Source organism: Diplotaxodon limnothrissa, linkage group LG7, assembly GCF_057381915.1.
Source record: "Diplotaxodon limnothrissa isolate DT_005_m linkage group LG7, D_limnothrissa_male_GT1.1, whole genome shotgun sequence".
Classification (NCBI taxonomy): domain Eukaryota; kingdom Metazoa; phylum Chordata; class Actinopteri; order Cichliformes; family Cichlidae; genus Diplotaxodon; species Diplotaxodon limnothrissa.
In genome coordinates, this window is record NC_140602.1 from 51,746,574 (window position 1) to 51,767,423 (window position 20,850).

General features: G+C 46.8%; 1 protein-coding gene across 1 annotated transcript in view; it reads right to left on the minus strand.

Moving 5' to 3' along the window:
- The window catches only part of pcsk5a (proprotein convertase subtilisin/kexin type 5a), a 43,270-nt gene that overhangs the window by 10,483 nt on the left and 11,937 nt on the right, over positions 1-20,850 (minus strand). The window contains exons 13-32 of the mRNA XM_085358387.1: positions 20,239-20,375; positions 20,000-20,113; positions 19,686-19,788; positions 17,806-17,996; positions 17,515-17,599; positions 17,042-17,145; positions 16,716-16,854; positions 16,368-16,483; positions 16,031-16,133; positions 15,011-15,147; positions 14,348-14,548; positions 14,177-14,245; positions 13,978-14,020; positions 13,670-13,812; positions 12,375-12,575; positions 11,385-11,387; positions 9,767-9,847; positions 9,466-9,659; positions 8,848-9,082; positions 592-834 (exon numbers count right to left, since the gene is read on the minus strand). Coding sequence (XP_085214513.1) covers positions 592-834; positions 8,848-9,082; positions 9,466-9,659; positions 9,767-9,847; positions 11,385-11,387; positions 12,375-12,575; positions 13,670-13,812; positions 13,978-14,020; positions 14,177-14,245; positions 14,348-14,548; positions 15,011-15,147; positions 16,031-16,133; positions 16,368-16,483; positions 16,716-16,854; positions 17,042-17,145; positions 17,515-17,599; positions 17,806-17,996; positions 19,686-19,788; positions 20,000-20,113; positions 20,239-20,375 — 2,642 coding nt within the window. The remainder of the gene's footprint in view (positions 1-591; positions 835-8,847; positions 9,083-9,465; positions 9,660-9,766; positions 9,848-11,384; positions 11,388-12,374; positions 12,576-13,669; positions 13,813-13,977; positions 14,021-14,176; positions 14,246-14,347; positions 14,549-15,010; positions 15,148-16,030; positions 16,134-16,367; positions 16,484-16,715; positions 16,855-17,041; positions 17,146-17,514; positions 17,600-17,805; positions 17,997-19,685; positions 19,789-19,999; positions 20,114-20,238; positions 20,376-20,850) is intronic.

Genomic DNA, 20,850 nt, shown 5'->3' on the forward strand with positions numbered 1-20,850 from the left:
TAAATATAATGGTTTCCACATATTTGGTTCTCAAGCTACAGGATGACCCTTGAAAACATTTTCAGCAACAAAATTAAACTCTGTCCATTTCACCGCACAGCAGACACAGGTACATGCAAGTGGATGCATTTCCGTTGGCAGCTACTTTAAGCAGCAACAAAAGAGGGCATCGCCTACAACATTTTTGCACTTCTGTGTTTTTGAATAGCAAAATCAGAGCGGTGTGTCTTTCTCGAGGGAACTGTCTTTGGCATCTCTCTGCTGTTTTCAAGGTTTGACAGCTGCCTGTTAACCATCTCAGAAGCGCTGCTATTTCAGTCGGGAAACACGCTCAGGCATAGCAGAGAATATAATTGAGAAAATGTATGAAGGGCGCTCTACAGGACAGAAAATACAGCATCAACTTCAGGAGCGATGGGGTTGTCTTTGTCATGCTTTGAACGACTGACGGTCAGAGTGTATAAGAAGAAATAAAAACATAAAGGGGCACGACTTTATGCTGCTGAGGGGAGTCGACCAAATCAAATCAGTCCTGCTCACAAAAAACAAGACAGACGATTTGTGTTTTCTGCTGTGTGATAAATGTCGTACCTTTACAGTCTCCTGTTATACCATCCATAAAGGTATGGGAGGGACACGCTCCAAGACACGCCCCGTTGTGCAGGGTGGCCTCTGCGTCCGTGCAGGCGTCACAGTCGTCGCTGTTTGGCCCGTCGCACAAAGCGCAGTCCAGGTGGCACTGCAAACACCTCCCTTGCTCTTTGTCCTCAAAGAACCTCTCCGGACAGTCCAGCATGCACAGGCCCTCGTGGAGAAAGTGATACTCCTCACAGCCTGTGCCAAAAACACTCGTAAATGCAGGAAGGATTTACTGCATGCATAAGGATCAGAGCCCTGTCATCAGTGCTGGATGTACTCTAACAGTTTTTTTTTCAACATGTGAAGACAAGCAAATCAGCAACTGTTATTCAACAGACAAGGATCAATGTTATCAGCCATGGTTTGGTCCGTATTCAACTGATTCTCCCGTTTAAGTGTTCATGTTTTGCCCGTGTTTCGTTTATGTGCGTTTTGTGTATCAAGGCTCAGGTTGGTTACACCTGTGTTCATTATTTGTACCTATTCTCTGGGTATTTATAGCCCCGCCTCTCCCTCAGTCTCATCAGTCTGTCGGCTGCTTCTATTTTTGCACGTGAGGCGCGGCACAGCTGGAATACACAAACCAGGGTCTGATGAGGACACTGCACCCACTAGTCCTTTGTGTTCACAACTCATTTTAGCCTTTTAGGGTGATCAAATGTGCGATCCAATGCCTGCCCTTCAACATCTGTTCTATGATAAAATAATTTAAAAAAGGTACATCTTGTGACATTGTGCTATGCTGTAAATTCCATTAAAAGTAGAACTGTGTTGTCATGAGCCCTGTTCATTAAACAGGAGGCTTTAACAAAACAATAGAAAGATGATGGAGCTGTGTCACATGTCAAGATTAATTGATCACTTTAAAATGATGGCTCTGACGCGAGGATGCCTCTCCTCGTGTCTCTTTCTCTCCTCCCAAATCTCTGTGAGGAGCACGAGGAGAGGAGGTGAGGAACCTGAGAAATGAGAAGAAGGCATCCACAGACACACAGAGTCTAAACCTTGTACATGTTGCCCTTAGAAAATTTGTTTGAAAAGGTTTCAAGTAAGCTTATTGTGTGCTTGAATTATTATTTTTATTTCTGACATGAGTTTAACACATCTGGGAGCAAGTCTAATTCTATCAGCCTTATTCTGTCAGGGTTGCCGCTGATGGGGTTACAGCTTTTAAGTGACACAGTCGGCATTGTTTGCCACCTTTCTTTCCTGGCATTTAATTGGCATTATAGAGCGAGATTCCTGCCTCGCTTACTGACAGCAGCACATGAAACAGACACACATTCATAGAGCTCTTAAAAAAAGAGAGAGAGAAAAAAAACTCAAACATACCGTACAGTGCTATTCCTCGCTCACATACTGCTGCTTTGGCTGCAGCCAGTGTGTTGCTTTTAATTTAGGTCTTTTGCTTACTGCCAACAGACTTTGTCCGTGGTTTGCGACTGGTCGTGCTAGCAACACTGCTTTCTTCATGTGCACAAGCTGTGCATGAGCTCACAGACAGATTTGTGCAATGGCTGAGCTGGATTGCTGGTGTTAGGGTAAGTGAAACTCTGAGTATGCTAAATTTTTTGATACAAACGATTAATCATTTGGAGTCATATTTCTGATCATCAGCTGATTAAAAGTGCAATGTACCCACATTTTTACCTCTGTTTTGGTCTCTACCATCTACTGAGTTCAGTTCTCAACAGATAACTAAACTACTTTGCTATTTAGTCAACTTTGGGGTGACTTGGTGAAATCGAAACAGCTATAAAACTCTATAAAGTTGCATAGGAAAAAAAGACAATGTTGGGGTAGAGGTAATTAATGATTGTTTGTCTGAGAGATGACACAAAAACTACCTTCTATCTTCTATAAAATCAAAGGTTTTGGCAGCTGGTCTGGAGCATTCAGATGTGTGTTAACACACGACAAGCAGGAAAGTCTACAGCAACAAAAATGACCTTAGAGAAGCAATTGTTGCTGCCCATCATTCAGGGAAGGGCTGTAAAGCCCTTTCCAAACAACTTCAAGTGCATCACTCTGCATCGAGAAGGATCATTCACAAATGGAAAAAACATTCAACACAGTTGCCAATCCTCCCAGGAGTGGATGCTGCAGCAAATTTACCCTAAGGTCAGACTGTGCAACACTCAGACAAAATACAAAAAAACTTGATAGGCCATGCAACAGGACAATGATCCCAAGCACAGCGGCACATCTACAAAAAATGACTGAAAAGGATGAGAATATAAAGCACCTTGAGCTATATAAGTAAAACTGAATTGGATCCCGGTGTTGCAATAGTTCGGCCAAAAACCACATCTCAACTGTCATGGTCCTGGGCCATGTGGGCCCAGTATTCTTAGTTCTTTGTATTTTTGTATTTCGTTCCTTATTTAGGCCATGTCTTCTGAGTTGCCCTGTTGTGTTGTTCCCTAAGTGTTTTCCCTTCATGGCTCTCTCCCCCCTGTGTGCCCTCTATGTATTGATGAGCCCTCGTCTCCCTTTGTGGTTGTTTCATGTTTCCCCAGCCCGTTATGTCTGTGTTTTCCCCGTGCTCTCTCTCCTCCTGTCGGAACCTCTGTGCCTCTACATGTCATGTTCAGTTCACCCCGCCCTGTCTCGTTATGATTATCAGTGTCACCTGTGTTCCCCGTGTGTGCCCACTTTCCTCGTTTACCCTCTGTGTATTTCTGTCTGAGTCTCCCTCTGTTCGGCGTCGTGTTCTCCCTCATGTTGTGTGGATCTCCCTGTGTCTACCTTCGAGTATTAGTTTACGTTTTTCCGGTTTAGTTTTGCATGTCCTGTATTCTGTCCTGCCAGCATTAAAGCTGTGTTTCTTAAGTTCATCCCCGTGTTTGTGAATATTGCTATTGGGTCCTTCTCCTGCCTGCCACACAACGTATCATGACAGAAGAACACGACCACGATATGGACCCAGCAGTTCACAACCCCTCCGCGGACCTCCAGGACGACGTGACCATGTCGGACTCAGCGGACATTTCAGAGGAGGTAGGGGAGGAGCTGAACCGGCTCTGCCGCATTATGGATCGCATCATCGGATGCGCGGATCCAAGTGTGGTTTCCACAGGATTGGCGGCCGTGGACGCCGTTTTGTTGCGGGAGCCACGGTTGCGACAGCTCCCCCACCTCGTCGAGGCGTTTGACTCCCTGGGCCCCCTTAAGGAGGAGCTTCGTGCCCGTGCGCTGGCCCAGAGGGTCCTGAATGCCGCCTCAGCACCCACACCTCCGTCCCGTGAACGGGTGTCATCGCCGCTGTCTCATGAGCCAGTAGCGGTCAGAGTTGGAACGGTGAGGCTCGCCACTGACACACCTTCCGCCCGCACCCCGCCGGCTTCCGCGTCTTCACCGCGGTCTGGCCGCACGGCGTGGCGCACGGAGACAACGGAAGCCATAGACTTTGGCGAGGAAGAGCGGCAGCAGGTGTTACGGGCTTATCGGGAGGACGAGCTCCGGTGGAAACCCTGGCTCATCCCGGAGGAGGACCTCTCACCTGCTGCACAGCCTACCAGCCGCTCGCCGTCTCCGATCCGCTTAGGCTATTTTTCGCCTGCCTCATTTCTGGCAAGGATGGGGGCGGACAACGGGGAACTCACCACTACGTCACCCTCTGTGTTGGCGCCATCAGCGCCCATCGCGCCAGCTTCCTCTGCTCGAAGGAGGCGGCGCGCCCGCCGCCATAAACCGGACAATGCTAAGACTACAAAACATGAAGTGGACGGCGGGTTCGTTTTTGATAGAGCTATTTTTGTCGACCCTGAGCCTGCCATTTCTCGGACAGTTTTTTCTGAGCCTGCTCCTTTTCCTGCTCGTGTTTCTCCTCCCAGGCCAGCTCAGTCAGCTCCCTCGCAGCCACCCTCAGTTCAGTTAGCTCCCTCGCAGCCACCCTCAGTTCAGTTAGCTCCCTCGCAGCCACCCTCAGTTCAGTTAGCTCCCTCGCAGCCACCCTCAGTTCAGTTAGCTCCCTCGCAGCCACCCTCAGTTCAGTTAGCTCCCTCGCAGCCACCCTCAGTTCAGTTAGCTCCCTCGCAGCCACCCTCAGTTCAGTTAGCTCCCTCGCAGCCACCCTCAGTTCAGTTAGCTCCCTCGCAGCCACCCTCAGTTCAGTTAGCTCCCTCGCAGCCACCCTCAGTTCAGTTAGCTCCCTCGCAGCCACCCTCAGTTCAGTCTCCAGTAGCTCCAGTGCCGCCTGTAGCGCAGGCCCCAGTAGCTCCAGTGCCGCCTGTAGCGCAGGCTCCAGTAGCTCCTGTAGCCCAGTCCCCGATAGCAGTACGGTCCGCTGGTCAGCTTAACATTCAGCCAGGGGTCTCAAATCTCTCTGGCTCTGCATCAGCTCCTGCTGGGAGCTCGGATGAGCTCATCCAGGACTCCGCGGCTCCCACGCCGCCATCTACCTCGTCAGCTGGAGGGTCCGAGGGGCCCGTTCAGCCTCCTGTCTCCGCTGGAGGGTCCGAGGGGCCCGTTCAGCAACCTTCCTCGTCAGCTGGGGGTTCGGGAGAACCGCACCAGCCTCATGCCACGTCAGCTGGAGGGTCCGAGGGGCCCGTTCAGCCTCCTGTCTCAGCTGGAGGGCCCGAGGAGCCCGTCCAGCACCATGCCACATCAGCTGGAGGGCCCGAGGAGCCCATCCAGCCACCTTCTGCTACGCCTGGTCCAGCCTGTGCTTCGTCTGCTGCAGCCTCAGAGCCTTCGTCTGCTGCAGCCTCAGAGCCTTCGTCTGCTGCAGCCTCAGAGCCTTCGTCTGCTGCAGCCTCAGAGCCTTCGTCTGCTGCAGCCTCAGAGCCTTCGTCTGCTGCAGCCTCAGAGCCTTCGTCTGCTGCAGCCTCAGAGCCTTCGTCTGCTGCAGCCTCAGAGCCTTCGTCTGCTGCAGCCTCAGAGCCTTCGTCTGCTGCAGCCTCAGAGCCTTCGTCTGCTGCAGCCTCAGAGCCTTCGTCTGCTGCAGCCTCAGAGCCTTCGTCTGCTGCAGCCTCAGAGCCTTCGTCTGCTGCAGCCTCAGAGCCTTCGTCTGCTGCAGCCTCAGAGCCTTCGTCTGCTGCAGCCTCAGAGCCTTCGTCTGCTGCAGCCTCAGCCTGTGCTTCGCCTGGTCCCGCCTTGACTGGTCCCGCCTCGACTGGTCCTGTGCCCACCGGGCCTCGGCCAGTACGCCTGACACTGGAGAGCCGCCGCCGCTGCCTTGCGCGCGGCCGGCCCCCTGAACTGCTCCGTCGTCTCCTTCGCCGCCGCCGCTGCCTTGCGCGCGGCCGGCCCCCTGAACTGCTCCGTCGTCTCCTTCGTCGCCGCCGCTGCCTTCCGCGCGGCCGGCCTCCTGAACTGCTCCGTCGTCTCCTTCGCCGCCGCCGCTGCCTTCCGCGCGGCCGGCCTCCGGACCAGCTCTGCCACCTGTGCCACCCGCCTGGTCGGCCCCCCGACCGTGTGACCCGTGAACTCTGGTGCCTGTGGGCTCTGGGTCGGCCCCCTGAACTTTATTTTGACTATGGTCATGTGCTCCCGTGTTTTCTGTTGTTTATTTTGTTTCCCGTTCTGGTCCCTCCGTCCTGGTCCCCCGCCTCCCGCCCTGGGTGGGTTGTTTTCTGTTTTTGTTTTTGTTTCTCGGGTTTGGGCTGTCGGGAGCCAGCCCTTTAGGGGGGGGTGATGTCATGGTCCTGGGCCATGTGGGCCCAGTATTCTTAGTTCTTTGTATTTTTGTATTTCGTTCCTTATTTAGGCCATGTCTTCTGAGTTGCCCTGTTGTGTTGTTCCCTAAGTGTTTTCCCTTCATGGCTCTCTCCCCCCTGTGTGCCCTCTATGTATTGATGAGCCCTCGTCTCCCTTTGTGGTTGTTTCATGTTTCCCCAGCCCGTTATGTCTGTGTTTTCCCCGTGCTCTCTCTCCTCCTGTCGGAACCTCTGTGCCTCTACATGTCATGTTCAGTTCACCCCGCCCTGTCTCGTTATGATTATCAGTGTCACCTGTGTTCCCCGTGTGTGCCCACTTTCCTCGTTTACCCTCTGTGTATTTCTGTCTGAGTCTCCCTCTGTTCGGCGTCGTGTTCTCCCTCATGTTGTGTGGATCTCCCTGTGTCTACCTTCGAGTATTAGTTTACGTTTTTCCGGTTTAGTTTTGCATGTCCTGTATTCTGTCCTGCCAGCATTAAAGCTGTGTTTCTTAAGTTCATCCCCGTGTTTGTGAATATTGCTATTGGGTCCTTCTCCTGCCTGCCACACAACGTATCATGACATCAACTGAAATTTGATGACAGAAACATAAACAAACCCTAATAAATGAAAGCAACAATGTAATGTAAATTTCTCCACAACAATGTGAGAGACTGATACAGCTATATGGAAAATTATTCACTCTTTATTATGAAGTTTTTTTTAAATTATGCCCCGATAAATAAAACATTAAACTTAAAGGTGGTGCACTTTTTTTCCCATGTGATTGCACAAATCAACCTGGGGGAATTGTGACGATGTGTTTGAAATTGTACTGCACTCCAATAGTTATTTAAAGTATTGAACTAAATGGCAACCCCATAGTAATGCTTTAGGAAAAAATAAATGCTTATAGTTGTAAAGAACATGCTGTACAGGAATCATTCTCTGCGGCCTGCTGGAGCGGGAGGGCTAGGTGGAGTTGGCCGTCCGACTGCGGTCTGGAGTGTGGGGCCTCCCTGCTGCTACGGAGTCGGGGTGGTCTGCCTCTCCCCACCGCAGGGAAAAGGGTAACACCACCTGGGTCTGGGTGCAGTTCCCCCCTCCAGGGGCAAGGGTACCTAGACCCGGTTTGTAGAGTACGCTTGGGGAGTGTGATCGTGTGTACAGCGTCTCTTTATGTCTGTCTCCACGTTGGTTGAGTGTGGAGTGAGTGCATATGAGAGCATGAGGGGGGGAATGGATGTTTGTGTCTGTGTGTGCCTGTATGTCTGTGTCTATATGTCAGGTTGGGTATCAGACGCCACCTCTCTGGGGACATCTTAGGCCCTCCAAGGTTTGGAGGCCTATCTCCACCTACCACCACTTCCCCTGCCGGTGGCGGACTCCCTCAGGTGTCGGTGCGTTGGTGGTTCTTTGTGTCTGGGGGTGGGCGTCCAGGTACACACCGGCTCACTCCTTGGCGGCCGCTTATCGGGGCCTGGAGCCTGGGGCTCGCTCGGGCCCCTTCGGGGGTGGGGTGCCCCCGGCCTCTCGGCCTGGGGCTCGGTCACTCAGGCACAGCTGGCGGCCGGCGGAGCTCACGGGCGCGTCACTGCAACTCCCCCTGGCTTCTGCTCCGCGGCTGCTGAGTGAACCCTCATCTGGGACTCTCCTCAGCTCTTACTGGAACAGTGGCGCGGCTGCCCCTCTGTTGGTCTTCCATGGTTTCTTGTGTTCTGGGGGCCTCTGGATGTCTGGAGTTTTGATCTCCTCCATACCTGCTTCACACCCTGGAGGACGGGGCTGTGGCCCCCCCACACTCCCTAGCAGATCGTTACATGGAGAAACCTTTGGAATACAAGCGCGCTGATCCACACAGGTATGCACACGGGTGTTCACTGCTCGTAGACCCAAATTACACCTTTCTTGGTTGCTACTTCGAAGCACATCTGTCCTGCGTGCTGCACAACAACATTGAATATTTAGTATTTACTGCTGTTTACACTTAGCTAGATTAATGCGATGGTGTTGTGTTTAGTATGTTGCTTTGTTTTTTGTTTTTTTTGTCTTTTTTTGCTTGTTTTCTATTCTTCTCTCAACAGGTGATCCAGGAGATTTTTATTTTTTTTCTCCCCCCCTTTCTCACTGTCCCTCTCCCCTTCTGTTTTTCCTTTCCTTCCTCTTTCTTTCTCCCTTTCCTATCTCTCACTCATGTCTGTCCCGTCTGTAACATCTGAAAATAAAATATAATAAATAATAAAAACAAAGATCGACCAAATGGACCAATACGGCAATGCCACGATGATCCATTTGGCAAAGTAAATCCATTGGGTATCCTTGTTGGTCTTCAGACAACAATTCTGATGGCTAAAGAACCAAATGGGACAGGCGAAAGAAAAAAAAAAAAAAAAAAAAAAAAGGAATCATGCATAATGCTTGCTGTGTTGTAATGCTGCTGGTAATCATATGGAGTCAGTCATGTATGCTGACAAAAGAATAGTAAAAGCACAGAAAGAGCTAAAAGCGGAAGACTGAAAAAGCTCCTACAGCTGAATTTGTCGTAGTTTGCATTGCATTTCAGTACCTGTGCAAACGCCGAGTGGGTCGCACTCCTGGCAGGCTGAGGGGCAGGGTTGGCATTCTCTCTCCTGCACAGTGTGTGCTGGAGGACACTTGTCTACACACTGGTGCTTGTGTAGGAGAAGAGGTTCTTCACAGCTGAGGCAGTGGGTAGCATTCCTCGCACAAGATGCACAGCCAGGTGCACAGCTATGACAAACCTGGCCTGCAGGAAAGCCCCTATTGGAAGCAACACAGAGCTTGATGGACAGGTAGAAAACGCAGGGCAGCACACTTAAAATATACTTTCCATTAGGTTTGTATTTATTCTGTTATTCGCTTTGTTCTTGCTGCAAACCATGTAGGAATAACATGTACTGGTAAAGGAGGCCACTTAGCAAATAGTAAAAAAAGGTCACATGGTCAGAAAGTTTAAATGAAGCTTCATAGCTTGGAGCTTCAGCAAGATCAATATAGGGTTCTGGCTTTAAGTACATAAAAAATTTAATAGAACATCACGTAGGAAATGTCAAAATCACAGGCATCTTCTGACATTTATTTTTGGCTCGCCAGAAGATGTGCCTCAAACATCTTGTGTGACATTTAGAAGATAGCAGCAATAGGATCGACCTCCTGACCTCACACACTCTTGAACACACTGCCCATCCTGTAGGAACAACTGAGCTTTGCGAGCACTCTGGCAGCGGATGCAGTGCTGAGCGTCCACACACTGCAAACAACCTGCAGGGCACGCCTCGCACACACCGCTCAGCTGACTGGCAATGAAGCCCCCCGGACACTTTAACACACATGTTTGCTGCGTGGTCAAAAATCGCCCTGAAGGACAAATAACAAAAGATGAACGTCATCATTGTTAGCTCAGAGCTCAGACAGCAAGCTGCTGAGGTCTGAAACAGCTTAAAAACAATAAACCAGTGACAAACCTTTTGCACATTTTGTACATTGGTTCTTCTCCGGTCCAGCGCAGGACTCACAGGATGGGTGGCAGTCCTCGCACTCCCCATCTGGAGGGCAACAACACTACAATCATCATAAAGTGTCATCTAACAACACAACACATAACAGACGCAAACTGACCCAGAACCAGGTGTATTTTGTTATTCTGCCCGAAAAACTTCATTCATGTACTGAAAGTGTTTGTTAACAAAATTACGTTTTAATCACTTGAAACCTCAGAGAATGGTTGCCAATCTTCTTATAGACTCATCGGACAGTTTATTAGGCTTACTCGCTAGTACTGGGCTGGACACTTGACCAGCAACAATGCTCAAACAGGCTACAGCACTTCTCAGTAATGAAGGTGAACTCAGTCTGGGACCAACAAGCATGACGCATTCAAAGTGACTTAAAACAGCTTTCTTCCCCATTCTGATGCTTAGTTTGACCTTCAGCAGGTCATCTTGACCGTCTATATATGCCTAAATCCACCGAGTTGCAGATTTGATATCTGCTTTAATAAGCAGTTACAGATATTTAAACATGTGTAGATGTGTACCTAAAAGTGGCCAACAAGTGTATGCGCTGGAAGCTAGAATATTGCGTTTAGTCTAATTCAAACAGTTTATATATTATATAAAACTTGAGCTACCAGCTTATTAGCACAACTGGGTGACTTGGTGAAACTGAAACAGCTACCATCTTTGAAGCTGGTGAGGCTAACACTGTCCAAACTCTTAAAACATCTACAAAGATGTTTTAATTCAATAGATTTTTAGGTCATGTCTGAACAGTAAAAATGTCAAAATATTACTATTTACTGTCAGTGACTTCTACAGTTCTCATCCCAATTTCCTGGAAACTTTTATACTATTTGACAGACCCAGCAAATCTGTGTTCTGTGGTCAGTTTGTATGCTTAGTAATCTTTCATAGCTTCTACTTTTGACTGAAATGCCTCGATCACAACATCCCACATAGCAAAATTGGTATGGCCCGGATCTGGACCACACAATGTGCTTACACATGGCCCACATACCGCAAAGAATGACGGCCCTTTGGTGGCCCAGATCTGGTTTGCCAGAGGTGGCCCACACATGGGCCAGCACAAGGCCAGTTGCAGAGACACTGGTGGTCCTGTGCTGGCCCATGTGTTGATTACCTCTGGCAAACCTGGTTTGGGCCACCAAAGGGCCGTCATTCTTTGCGGTATGTGGGCCATGTGTAAGTTGTGTGCAGCCACGGGCCAGTTGCAGACACACTGCTGGCCCTGTGCTGGCCCAGAACAGTTTCAGCTCTGGCCTCCGATGTCAGCCTAATGTGTACCTTAATAAAGCCATGTAATTACAACATGTGCCGGAACATAATAGCGCAAAAGTAACATGACAACACTCTGTTCAGACAGTGAATGGACTGATTCTTATATAGCGCTTTCTACTCTCGTGGATTACTCAAAGTACTCTATACAACATTCACCCAATCACACACTTTGTCTAAACTGAGTGCTTCCTAACTACATTCATACATATTCACACTCTTGACATGCAGACTGAAGGAACCAGGGATTGAACCACTAAGCTTCCGATCAGTAGGTGACCTGTTCTACCTCCTGAACTACAGCCACCCAGTGGTAAACATGAGTAAACCCTCACTAGGTTTTGGATAAAGTGTACACTCAGAAACCTGCATTTGAAACGTTGGCTACTATAGCAGTATAGTATTGCAACATGGCATTTGGGTCTTCTAACTAAAATAGGAAAATAGGAACACATAGGAACATCACTGCCTGACCTGGCCCACGTCTGGTTTACACTCTGCCATGACATCAGTCAGTCAGAAGTGCCAGCTTGATGCCAGGTCCAGGCCAGACCTGTTTTCTATGAGCCTGGGCCACATAAACCAAACCACAATCGGGACAGATATGGCATGCCATCACATAAACAGTGCCATCTACGCCAGGCCTGGCCCATATCTGGATGACATACCATTTACCATGCTAGAAGTCAGCCAGAGGTGCCGGCTACAGTTCACACAAAGTGGGGAAAAACTAATTCCAACATAATCATGGATAAACCCTTACTTGTCCTTTTGCTTTTTATTTAGATTCAACAGATGATACATTACTCATCTGTCTAACTTATCTAAGCTATCGAAGACTTAAAACCTAAAACGAGTACTCATTTGAAACTTAAATTGAGCTTTGTCACTGCTCAGATTTAAAGTTTGAGAATAACTTTATTTCCCCGTGCTCGTTTTCAATCTTTGTATTAACCTATGCACTTTTCTCAGAGTTATTTAAGTTTCTAATAATTAAGATGTCTTGCCTCAAACTAATTACCATACATTGTTTAAGGTCTGTCAAACTAATTTGCGAAGGGAACAAAATGTTCAACGCACACAATCAATTATTTCTAATTCTGTGTCTGGCTGACATGCATTCTGTTTTTGGGTACTTAAGTTGGTACAGAGTTCAGGGACAGTGGCACACAGACCAATTACCCTCCAAGATTTCTTTTCTGCTCCTGTGAAAGTGCCCAAATCCCTGATTCATTATGGGCAGACAGATGGATTAGTGGAATACAAGTATTAGTCTCACCGCTGAGAAAGGTCTTAATGGGACAGACCTCATGGTCAGACACACACTCTCCATTTTCTAGCGCCTTTCCCTCCTCACACAACAGACAGTCCTCGTCCTCGGGGCCGCTACATGTCACACAGTCCGAGTGACACTCCTCGCAGTTATTGGAGTCTTCATCGCCGTAGAAACCATCCGGACATTCTGAAACGCACTTCCCCTCTGAGGAAAAAAAAACGTAGCCTCTGATAAGTACTTCATGTGATCCAGGTGGGCAGGCTGCACTTTACATTAAAGCAGCCTTCAGCAGTTTCACACATCAGTTTAAAAAGTTTAGAATTACTAAAATACTAAATTACCCAAAGACAGTATCACTATGTATTAATATAATTAATAATATATTAATATATGAAAAAACAAGTCATTTGCATTGGTTTTTAACGATTGCTCTAATAAATGACTAACCATCTGTGAGAAAAAAATTATTTTTACTGAAGACTGGGAGGACTGGTGAGGTCCAACTGGTCCTTTGTGGATTATCCATGTTATCTTAAAGCTTTTCTTTCTTTTCTAACTTTCAAAAATTCTAAAATCTGGCCATAGGTGTTTCTTTGTCACCCTGCAACAGATTGGTGACTTGTCCAGGGTGTACTCTGATTCTTGCCCTATGTCAGCTGGGATTGTCACCCTCCATCACACCATTCATGGGCCTGAGCTGGATAACCGGAAGAAAATGGATCTTATTCATCTTCCAGCTGCTCCCTTTACGAGTCACAGCAGATCACCTGCCTCTCCCTAGAATCCTCTTCTGTCAGACCAACCATCTACATAGCCTCCTTCACTATACTGGATCTAAGAAATGGATGGATATGCCATTTTTATAAAATAATATTTCAGTTTTTGTTTGCTTGTGCACTAATTGACCTATCCAGTTACTTGCCTATTATATTTTCTATCTAGATAGTTATAATACTAAAGCATTTAATGGCACGCATCACAAAAATCCATCTAATCTCATGCTTTACTCTTAAAAAATGATTTCATATGTCATTGCAAATAAAATGATGACAGGGTCTCTGTCCATGCTGATAACTTATAGCACTTCAATAACGATGATGTAAATAATCCTTTACAAACTCCAAAAATATTTATCTCCAAAATTGCTGATGTAAGTAATTTAATTACATGAAGGTTCCATATAATTCTGTTACATACTTACAATGTAAAAATGTTACATTTAATGGAATCTGGTCGAATGGGTTAGGAAAATATTCTTTGAGTGTAGCTTCACGTCTTACCCAACGAGGGCAAATTACCTAATAAGAAGAGGTCGCTCTCACACCAGTAGCACTCGTGTTCATCGCAGCTCACGCAGTTGTCGTCACACGGAATGCAGGTCATTTCTTCTTCTACGCTGTACGTCTTAGCTGGGCAGTTTTTGTAGCAGCCATCCTGGAAACTGACGACAAAAAGCAACGGTTGATGTTTGCATCACACACAAACATGAACTCTACTCTCACTGCCAGCGGAGGTCTTTTGCATTAGCTCAGAGATTAAATGAAAGAGAAAAGTGAGCCCAGAATGGCGAGATCACACACGGTGAGAGCGAGGCACACAGCCTTACTTGTAAAAGCCCTCAATGCAGGACAGACAATGCCTGGGGTTATCTGTCAAAAGCAGACAAAAAAAAAAGAAAAAGAAAAATTCAGTCGCCTTTTTTTTTTTAAGGGGACCTTAAGGGGGCGGGGACACCTTAATTTTTTTCCACTGTGGGCGACATTCATTTGGGAAAACTTTATTATGGCTACTGGGTCATGACTTACACAGGACACACTTCTTGCAGCCTTGCTCGCAGGCCATGCAGTCGTCATAATCTGGGTCTTCCACCTCACCTGAGAAAGGAGACAGAGAGCGGAGGGTGAGAGCGCGAGGTCAGTGTGGACAGGTGTGAAACAACGCTCCTTAAACACTCCTCAACATGCAACCTTGCTTACCTTCCCCACACTCCAGCTTAACACAGGATCCATCAGAGACATAGTAGGAGGCGTTACACTTCAGGCAGTGGTTGGGGCCTGTGCAGAGTCGGCAGTGGTCTACACAGGGCTCGCAGGTCCTCTGCTTGGTGTGGTAGAAAGCCTCAGGACAGGCGTCCAGACACATGCCTTTATAGAGGTAACGCTCCACCTTAAACTTATCTGGAGAATAAACAGCAATTTCACTAGAAAGCCACGTCTGTAGTTAGGTTTGAGGCCATTTCTTTAAGAGAATGGTGAATGGACTAAGCATTAATCTGTGGCTGGGGTTTGGGGAAGGCCTCAGTGAGGACTGCCTGCGGCTCACGGGGCCTCCAGATGGATTCATGAAGAGTGTGAGAAACAATAAAGACAGAGTCAGGGAGGGTGGCGCATGAAAATGAGGATGAACCCGTTTGTACACCTGTACATGGTGTGCACCATGCCTCTCACTTCATGACAGCTGGGATAGGCTCCAGCCTAAATCTCAAAGTTTTAGTGTAGCCCTTGGGGAGTTTGTGGCTTTATATTTACAAAATATAATTTTTCCTTCCTTTTCATCTTTTTAATGTCTCAGCCAGTTTTCCATTCACATACTGCACACACCACGTCACACTTACCGCGAGCTACTCATTTCGTACTCACCGGTGTCACAGCTCGTGCAGTTGGCTGGCCCCGCGTCCACACACGTGGCACAGGTGTGGTCGCACAGGTGACACCGGCCACCCGACTGGTACTTCCCACTGGCGCATCCCACCACACAGCGGCCCTCATCCAGAGCCCTGCAGCAGGCAACATCAACATCACAAAATCAACACATATGAATTATAAGTATGTAAATGAGCTGAACTCATTTAAATCCCAGCGTGTACCATATGGTGCATTTACACAGATGTAGCTGGATGTGCCGACAAAGGGAGGAGGAGAAGAAAGGGTGGGAATGTTGGCTGAAATGTGGGTAATGTGGGAGTCTTCTTTTTTTGACATTTTATCCATGAGGAGCATCAGGGAGACATCTGGTCAGCAACATGACAACAATAGCCACGAGCTGTATGCTTCATTCATGACAAGAAATGGAGTCCTTTTACAGATGCTATCTCCCTCACAGAGCTCCCTCCAATCATGGAGTCAGAACTTGGATAACAGGAACAGAAAGGGTGATAGGATGATGCTTATCATTAAGTAATTAAGTGTTAAGGTACAGTTTCCTTGAGACCATAAACGGCACATTTTGTGCTTTATTTATATTTTGCCCCAAGTGGGCAGCTTGGGTGGAGTACATCTGTAGTTTGTGAGGGCTGCCTGAACCCAGAGTTAGTCAGTTTGCAGTGGCACCTCTCAGGTTGAAGCTTTGAAACAGACACGTTCTTTTTTTGTGCTATTTTTACGTTAAAATAAAAAGAAATAATTATTTATCGAGAGGTTTGATGGGGATATTTATATATATATATATATATAAATCACCCTGTCATAAGTGTTTCAGCTGTATACCAAGGCTTATTTCATCGTATTACATAGAAAGAATCAATGTCGTACTAGCTTGCAAACAATGGCAATAACAATTCATCAGGGAAATATTATTTCAGGCTCACACCCAGCGAAATATCATGTATTATAGAGAAACAGTGGCATGCACTCAATCTAAAACAGTCAAGTCCAGCTCACTGTGAAGAAATACAGCTGATGCAGTCTTCGCTTTGCGGCCCTGTGCACTTCAGGCACGTTGCGTGGCACGCGTGGCACTCCCCGTTACTGTCCTGGTACTCTCCTGTTAGACAGAAAGCAGGAGAAGCACACTGACTCAGAAATGAATAACCATCTGAGGTGCAGAGGTGGTTTTCATGTGCCACGGCTGAATGACTTCTGGTTTAACAAAAAAAATCTGAATGACTCAGAGATGCTAAACTGACACATATTAATGGATTTTGCTTCTGTGTTAAATATCATTTAAATTTATGAACCAAACGTGTCAAGAATAAAATGTGGAAGACGGCCGACCGACCGTCCGTGCACTCGGTGTCAGCAGCACACGCTCCCCTCTGCAGGCTGTGACCGCTGGAACAGCTGCTGCAGTTCCATCGGCTCGGCCCCACACAGGTGAGACAGCTGGCGTCACACCTGAAGAGAGGAGCACAGAGAGTGAACAAGTGAACCCTTCACACAAAAATCCTGACCACACAAAACACACACAGAAAAAATAACTAAACCCCACTCCATACAGGCGCACAGCAACAACAAACATGAGTGCCAAAACAAGCACAAACACACGTGGAAGCCAACCACCAGAATAAGGCCTGCCACCAGCAGATAAACAAACCTCCCACACCTGAGCACACACCAGTGAGCTCACCTCCTACATATCCTGTGCCCATCAGCTATCTCTGGGTTTGGTTCTGTGGCGTAGAAGCCAGCACTGCAGGAGGACACGCACCTCCACTCCTCCATCAAGTAGCCTTCTGCACAAGTGTTGCACGCCTCAACACCTGCACCTGGTGCAGCATGAGGAGAACACACACACACACACACACTTAACTGGATTACTGGATAAAGGACATAAAGGAGCAATGGGGCGTGAAAAGCGCTATATAAATCCAATCCATTATTATTATTATTATTAATGCAAACGGCAGCAGTAAAAAACAAAACCAAAATGTGACTTTTGACCCCCGCTCTCACCTGCACAGGTAGCGCAGGCCTGGTGACAAGGCTTGCACGCGACTTCCTGCGGGTCATGGTAGAATCCGGCTGCGCAGCTCCGCTGGCACCGGTTCCCCTGTAGACTAGAGAGGATGGAGCGAGCATGTGGCACCGTGACACACACAGTCAATCATGTGACACCAAAACGGATGAGTCACTGCTTTCATCCCACAGCAACACCACCACAAACACTCGGTGAACTGAGTCAGTGAAAGCTTTATTCCGGAAACTTCGAACTCTTTGTCCGAGATGTTTTGTCCTTTCAAGTAGCAATACAGCAAAGCGTCGATTAAGATAAACTTATCTTTCTAGAAATGTTATGATTCTGCTGAGGGTTTGTGTGTGTGTTTGCTCGCGTGTGTGAGGAGAATCAGTATTCTCAGAGGCTTAGGGGAGAAGGAGTGGTGTTTACCGAGCAGTTAATTTGAGCATCATCAGAGAGTTTGTTTCACCTTGTGTGTGGTTTGCATTCTGTGCAGATGCTGTAGGAGGTGCACTTCAAGCAGTTTTCACTGCACTTTCTGCACATGTTTGCATCTGTGGGGAAATCAAACAATACGCATGGAATATACACATCAGAGCCATTAATCAATCTTACTCACATACCTTCAACTGCAGTTATGTCAACTGACTATTCATTAGTGCAGCTGCATTCAAACCGCTCCTCTGTAACCCAGTCAAGGATTTTTTTTTCTTCTGTCGCATTAATTTAATCACAAAAAATTTCACAAAACAGAACCAACCGTGGTCGAGGTAGTAGTTTTCCCCACAGATCGCTGTGCAGGTATTGGTCCCCTCAGTCAGGTGATGACCAGGCTGACAGGAAGTGCACTGGTCACTCCGACTTCCAGTGCAGCTCTCACAGGAGGCATAGCACCTCTTACAACGCCGACGGTCACCCCAGAATCCCCTGGGACATCCTGATACGCACAACCTATCGGACAGCCATGAACCAGAGGACACAGAGGACGAGAGGTGTTGCTATTGATTCGGAGTGGAAAAAATTATATTGCGGGTCAATTTTTGAGATGAGGACACACTCAAATAAAAACTATTTTTCACCCTCAATAAGCATGAAGCAATAATTTTGACTGAAATAAAACTGAAATACGTAGAATCAAAGATTTATTTATTCAAGTAATTAATAATTAAGAAAATGTGCTTGCTATAAACTGAATGTATACAAATGGAGTTATCTTAATTTGACCAGATTCCATTAAACGGAAATTTAACATTGTATTATGTAACAAAATTACATGGAAAATGTACATGGAAATAAATTAGATAATTTAATTTGAACAAATATTTGTTTTTAGTACAATGAAAAGCAAAAGTAATTCATAAAACCCCAAAACTACCAAGGACAGAATTACCAGACCCCTGATGCTCAGCCATGTGTCCTTTTTGCTGGATAACAGCCTGAAGTTTTCAGCAAATCTCACACTCCTCTCCTGAGCAACCCCAGCCCATTCTTCTTTGGCGAGTCTCTCAAGCTCCTCCAGATTTCATGATCTTGTGGCACCGACCTGGAGCTACAGATTTTCAGATCTGTCAGGCTCTGTGCAGACCAGTCAGTAACCGTCACTTTGGTCTCCTAGGGGTAGTCCTTCACCAGGCCCGACACATGTTTTGAGTCATTGTCATGTTAAAAAACAGCAATGATGCAGACCCAGTTTTGCTGCTGACTACTTGAGGTTTTCTTCCAAGATGGTCAAACATCCTTCTTTCTTTGTAACTTCTTCCACCTTGATGAGATTCCCAGTTCCAGACACACTGAAGCACCTCCTGCCACCATGTTTTAACTGTCAGGATGGTATTCTTTTGGTTGTTTGCCTCTCTTGTCTTTCTCCAAACATAAGCAACATCTATGTGGCCAAAGAGCTCAAGTATCAACTCACCTGACCAAAGGATGCCCGTCCAGTATGCATAGTCTTTCTCCAGGTTGTCCTTAGCATACTTCAGTCTGGCTTGAAGGTTTCTCTTCTGCGGCAGTGAAGTTATTCTTGGTCTGCAACCTCATGGCCCACTCCCGTGCCTAGTTCTAGTCACTGTCCCTTTTGAGACTATAATTCCTGATTTGGCTATTAGTTATTGATTAGAGTCTTTGCAGTTATTCTGGAGTCTCTCGCTAGTTTTCTTTCCAGGATCTTTGAAATATTTTGTTTGCTACATCTGCCAGATGTGTGGCTCTCTTTGAATGACACTCCAGTCACTGACACTCTAGAAAGGCTGTGATAACTTTGCATATCCATAAAATTAAGCTATAAAGTTAAACCACATCAGTGGTTTGTGCTGTGACTCAATGAAAAGGTCAGTTTTTCAGGGGGCTAACAAAAGAATTCATGCTTTTGAAGAAAACCAGTATGTTTAGAAATGCTCTGTCTAAAAAAAACAAAGAAAAACCTAAACTGAGAAATTTTTGACAAAAACATAAAATTCCATAAGGGGGAGGGGCATAGTAATTTTGTCCTCATGTGTAAATTACAATCATAGCCACAGAAACCTGTGAACTTCAACAACGATTTGACACAATATAAAAACCCGACTCATTTTTTAAAAGCATATTGTGTGAGCCACATACTGTGGATCTGCCAATAGCTCTGTGCTGTGTAGTCATGCTAACCTTGTGTTGTTCTTGAACTTGAGAAAAAAGTGCAAGCATGTGACACACTGCTGCGGGCCTGGCCCCTCACAGCCATCATCACTGCATTCTGGGTCGCAGGGTCCTGCAAGGGTGAACACTCGCAAAGTCACAGCAGCATCACGTCACATCACAAGAGAGAAGTTATTCAGACTGCTGATTTTATTCTGTATTTATGTAAGAGCCTGCCACATTAAGCATACACCGCATCCCAGTTCATTAAGCTGCTGACTGAGAGGCCGGAGATAGAACAAGGGAAAGCTTAGTACTATCAAGATGCAGGGTGTATGACTCACCGCTGTATTCTTCGCTATCCGTCGGAATCTCAGCTGATCTGGCTCGCTCGCGGTGCGCAGGATACGGGCGCTCCGCTGTGCCATAAATCACCAGGGACCACTTCTCCAGCACCCCTGTGAAACAGCAGAGAGATAAGAGGCTTTGTCCCGCGAGGCCCAGCCCTGTATTTTAACTGCAGCGAGCCGAGGTTCAGTGCATGTTTCATAATATTGAGACGTTACAAAGAGGAAGAGCAGACCTAGTTTGGAGCCGTCTTTCTTCTGAGAGGGAGTATCCTGGATTTTCAAAGTCCATTCCCCCGCTGCCTGCTCCCCCCAGCAGTGAGCTGTCATGAATTCCCAGTTCTGAAATCCCTCGGTGGAGTTGTCAAGAGGCCTAAACGAAAACATTACATAATCGTGCTCACGCTGCTGCTTCGTCTACTACTCGTTATATGATGATTTAAAGGATGTGTTTCCTAAAGACACAAAAGCAAAATCACCTTAATTTTTTCAGCTTTATCTGAATCAAAGATAGGAAACATGCTTCACTTCAGGAGGGCAAACCGGGTACGTGACAAATCCCTGTGTTGTGTTCTTATTCATGGCTCATAAATACATTACAGCTTCAGCTTTTTGTAAATGATTTATACATTCATATGAAAAAGCAAGCTCATCCCCTAGAAAACGCTATAGAATAAAATAGAAGCAATAAATATTCAGTCCTGTATGAAAGGGCAAATAAGAAAGATGCAGTCCTGTTTTCTAGTCATTTTCACATTTTAAAAAAATCAGTCAATCACATGGAAAAAATCTAATCGTCACAGTCCCTCTTGTCCTCCTGTGCTGACCTGTAATCCATCTTTTCTGCT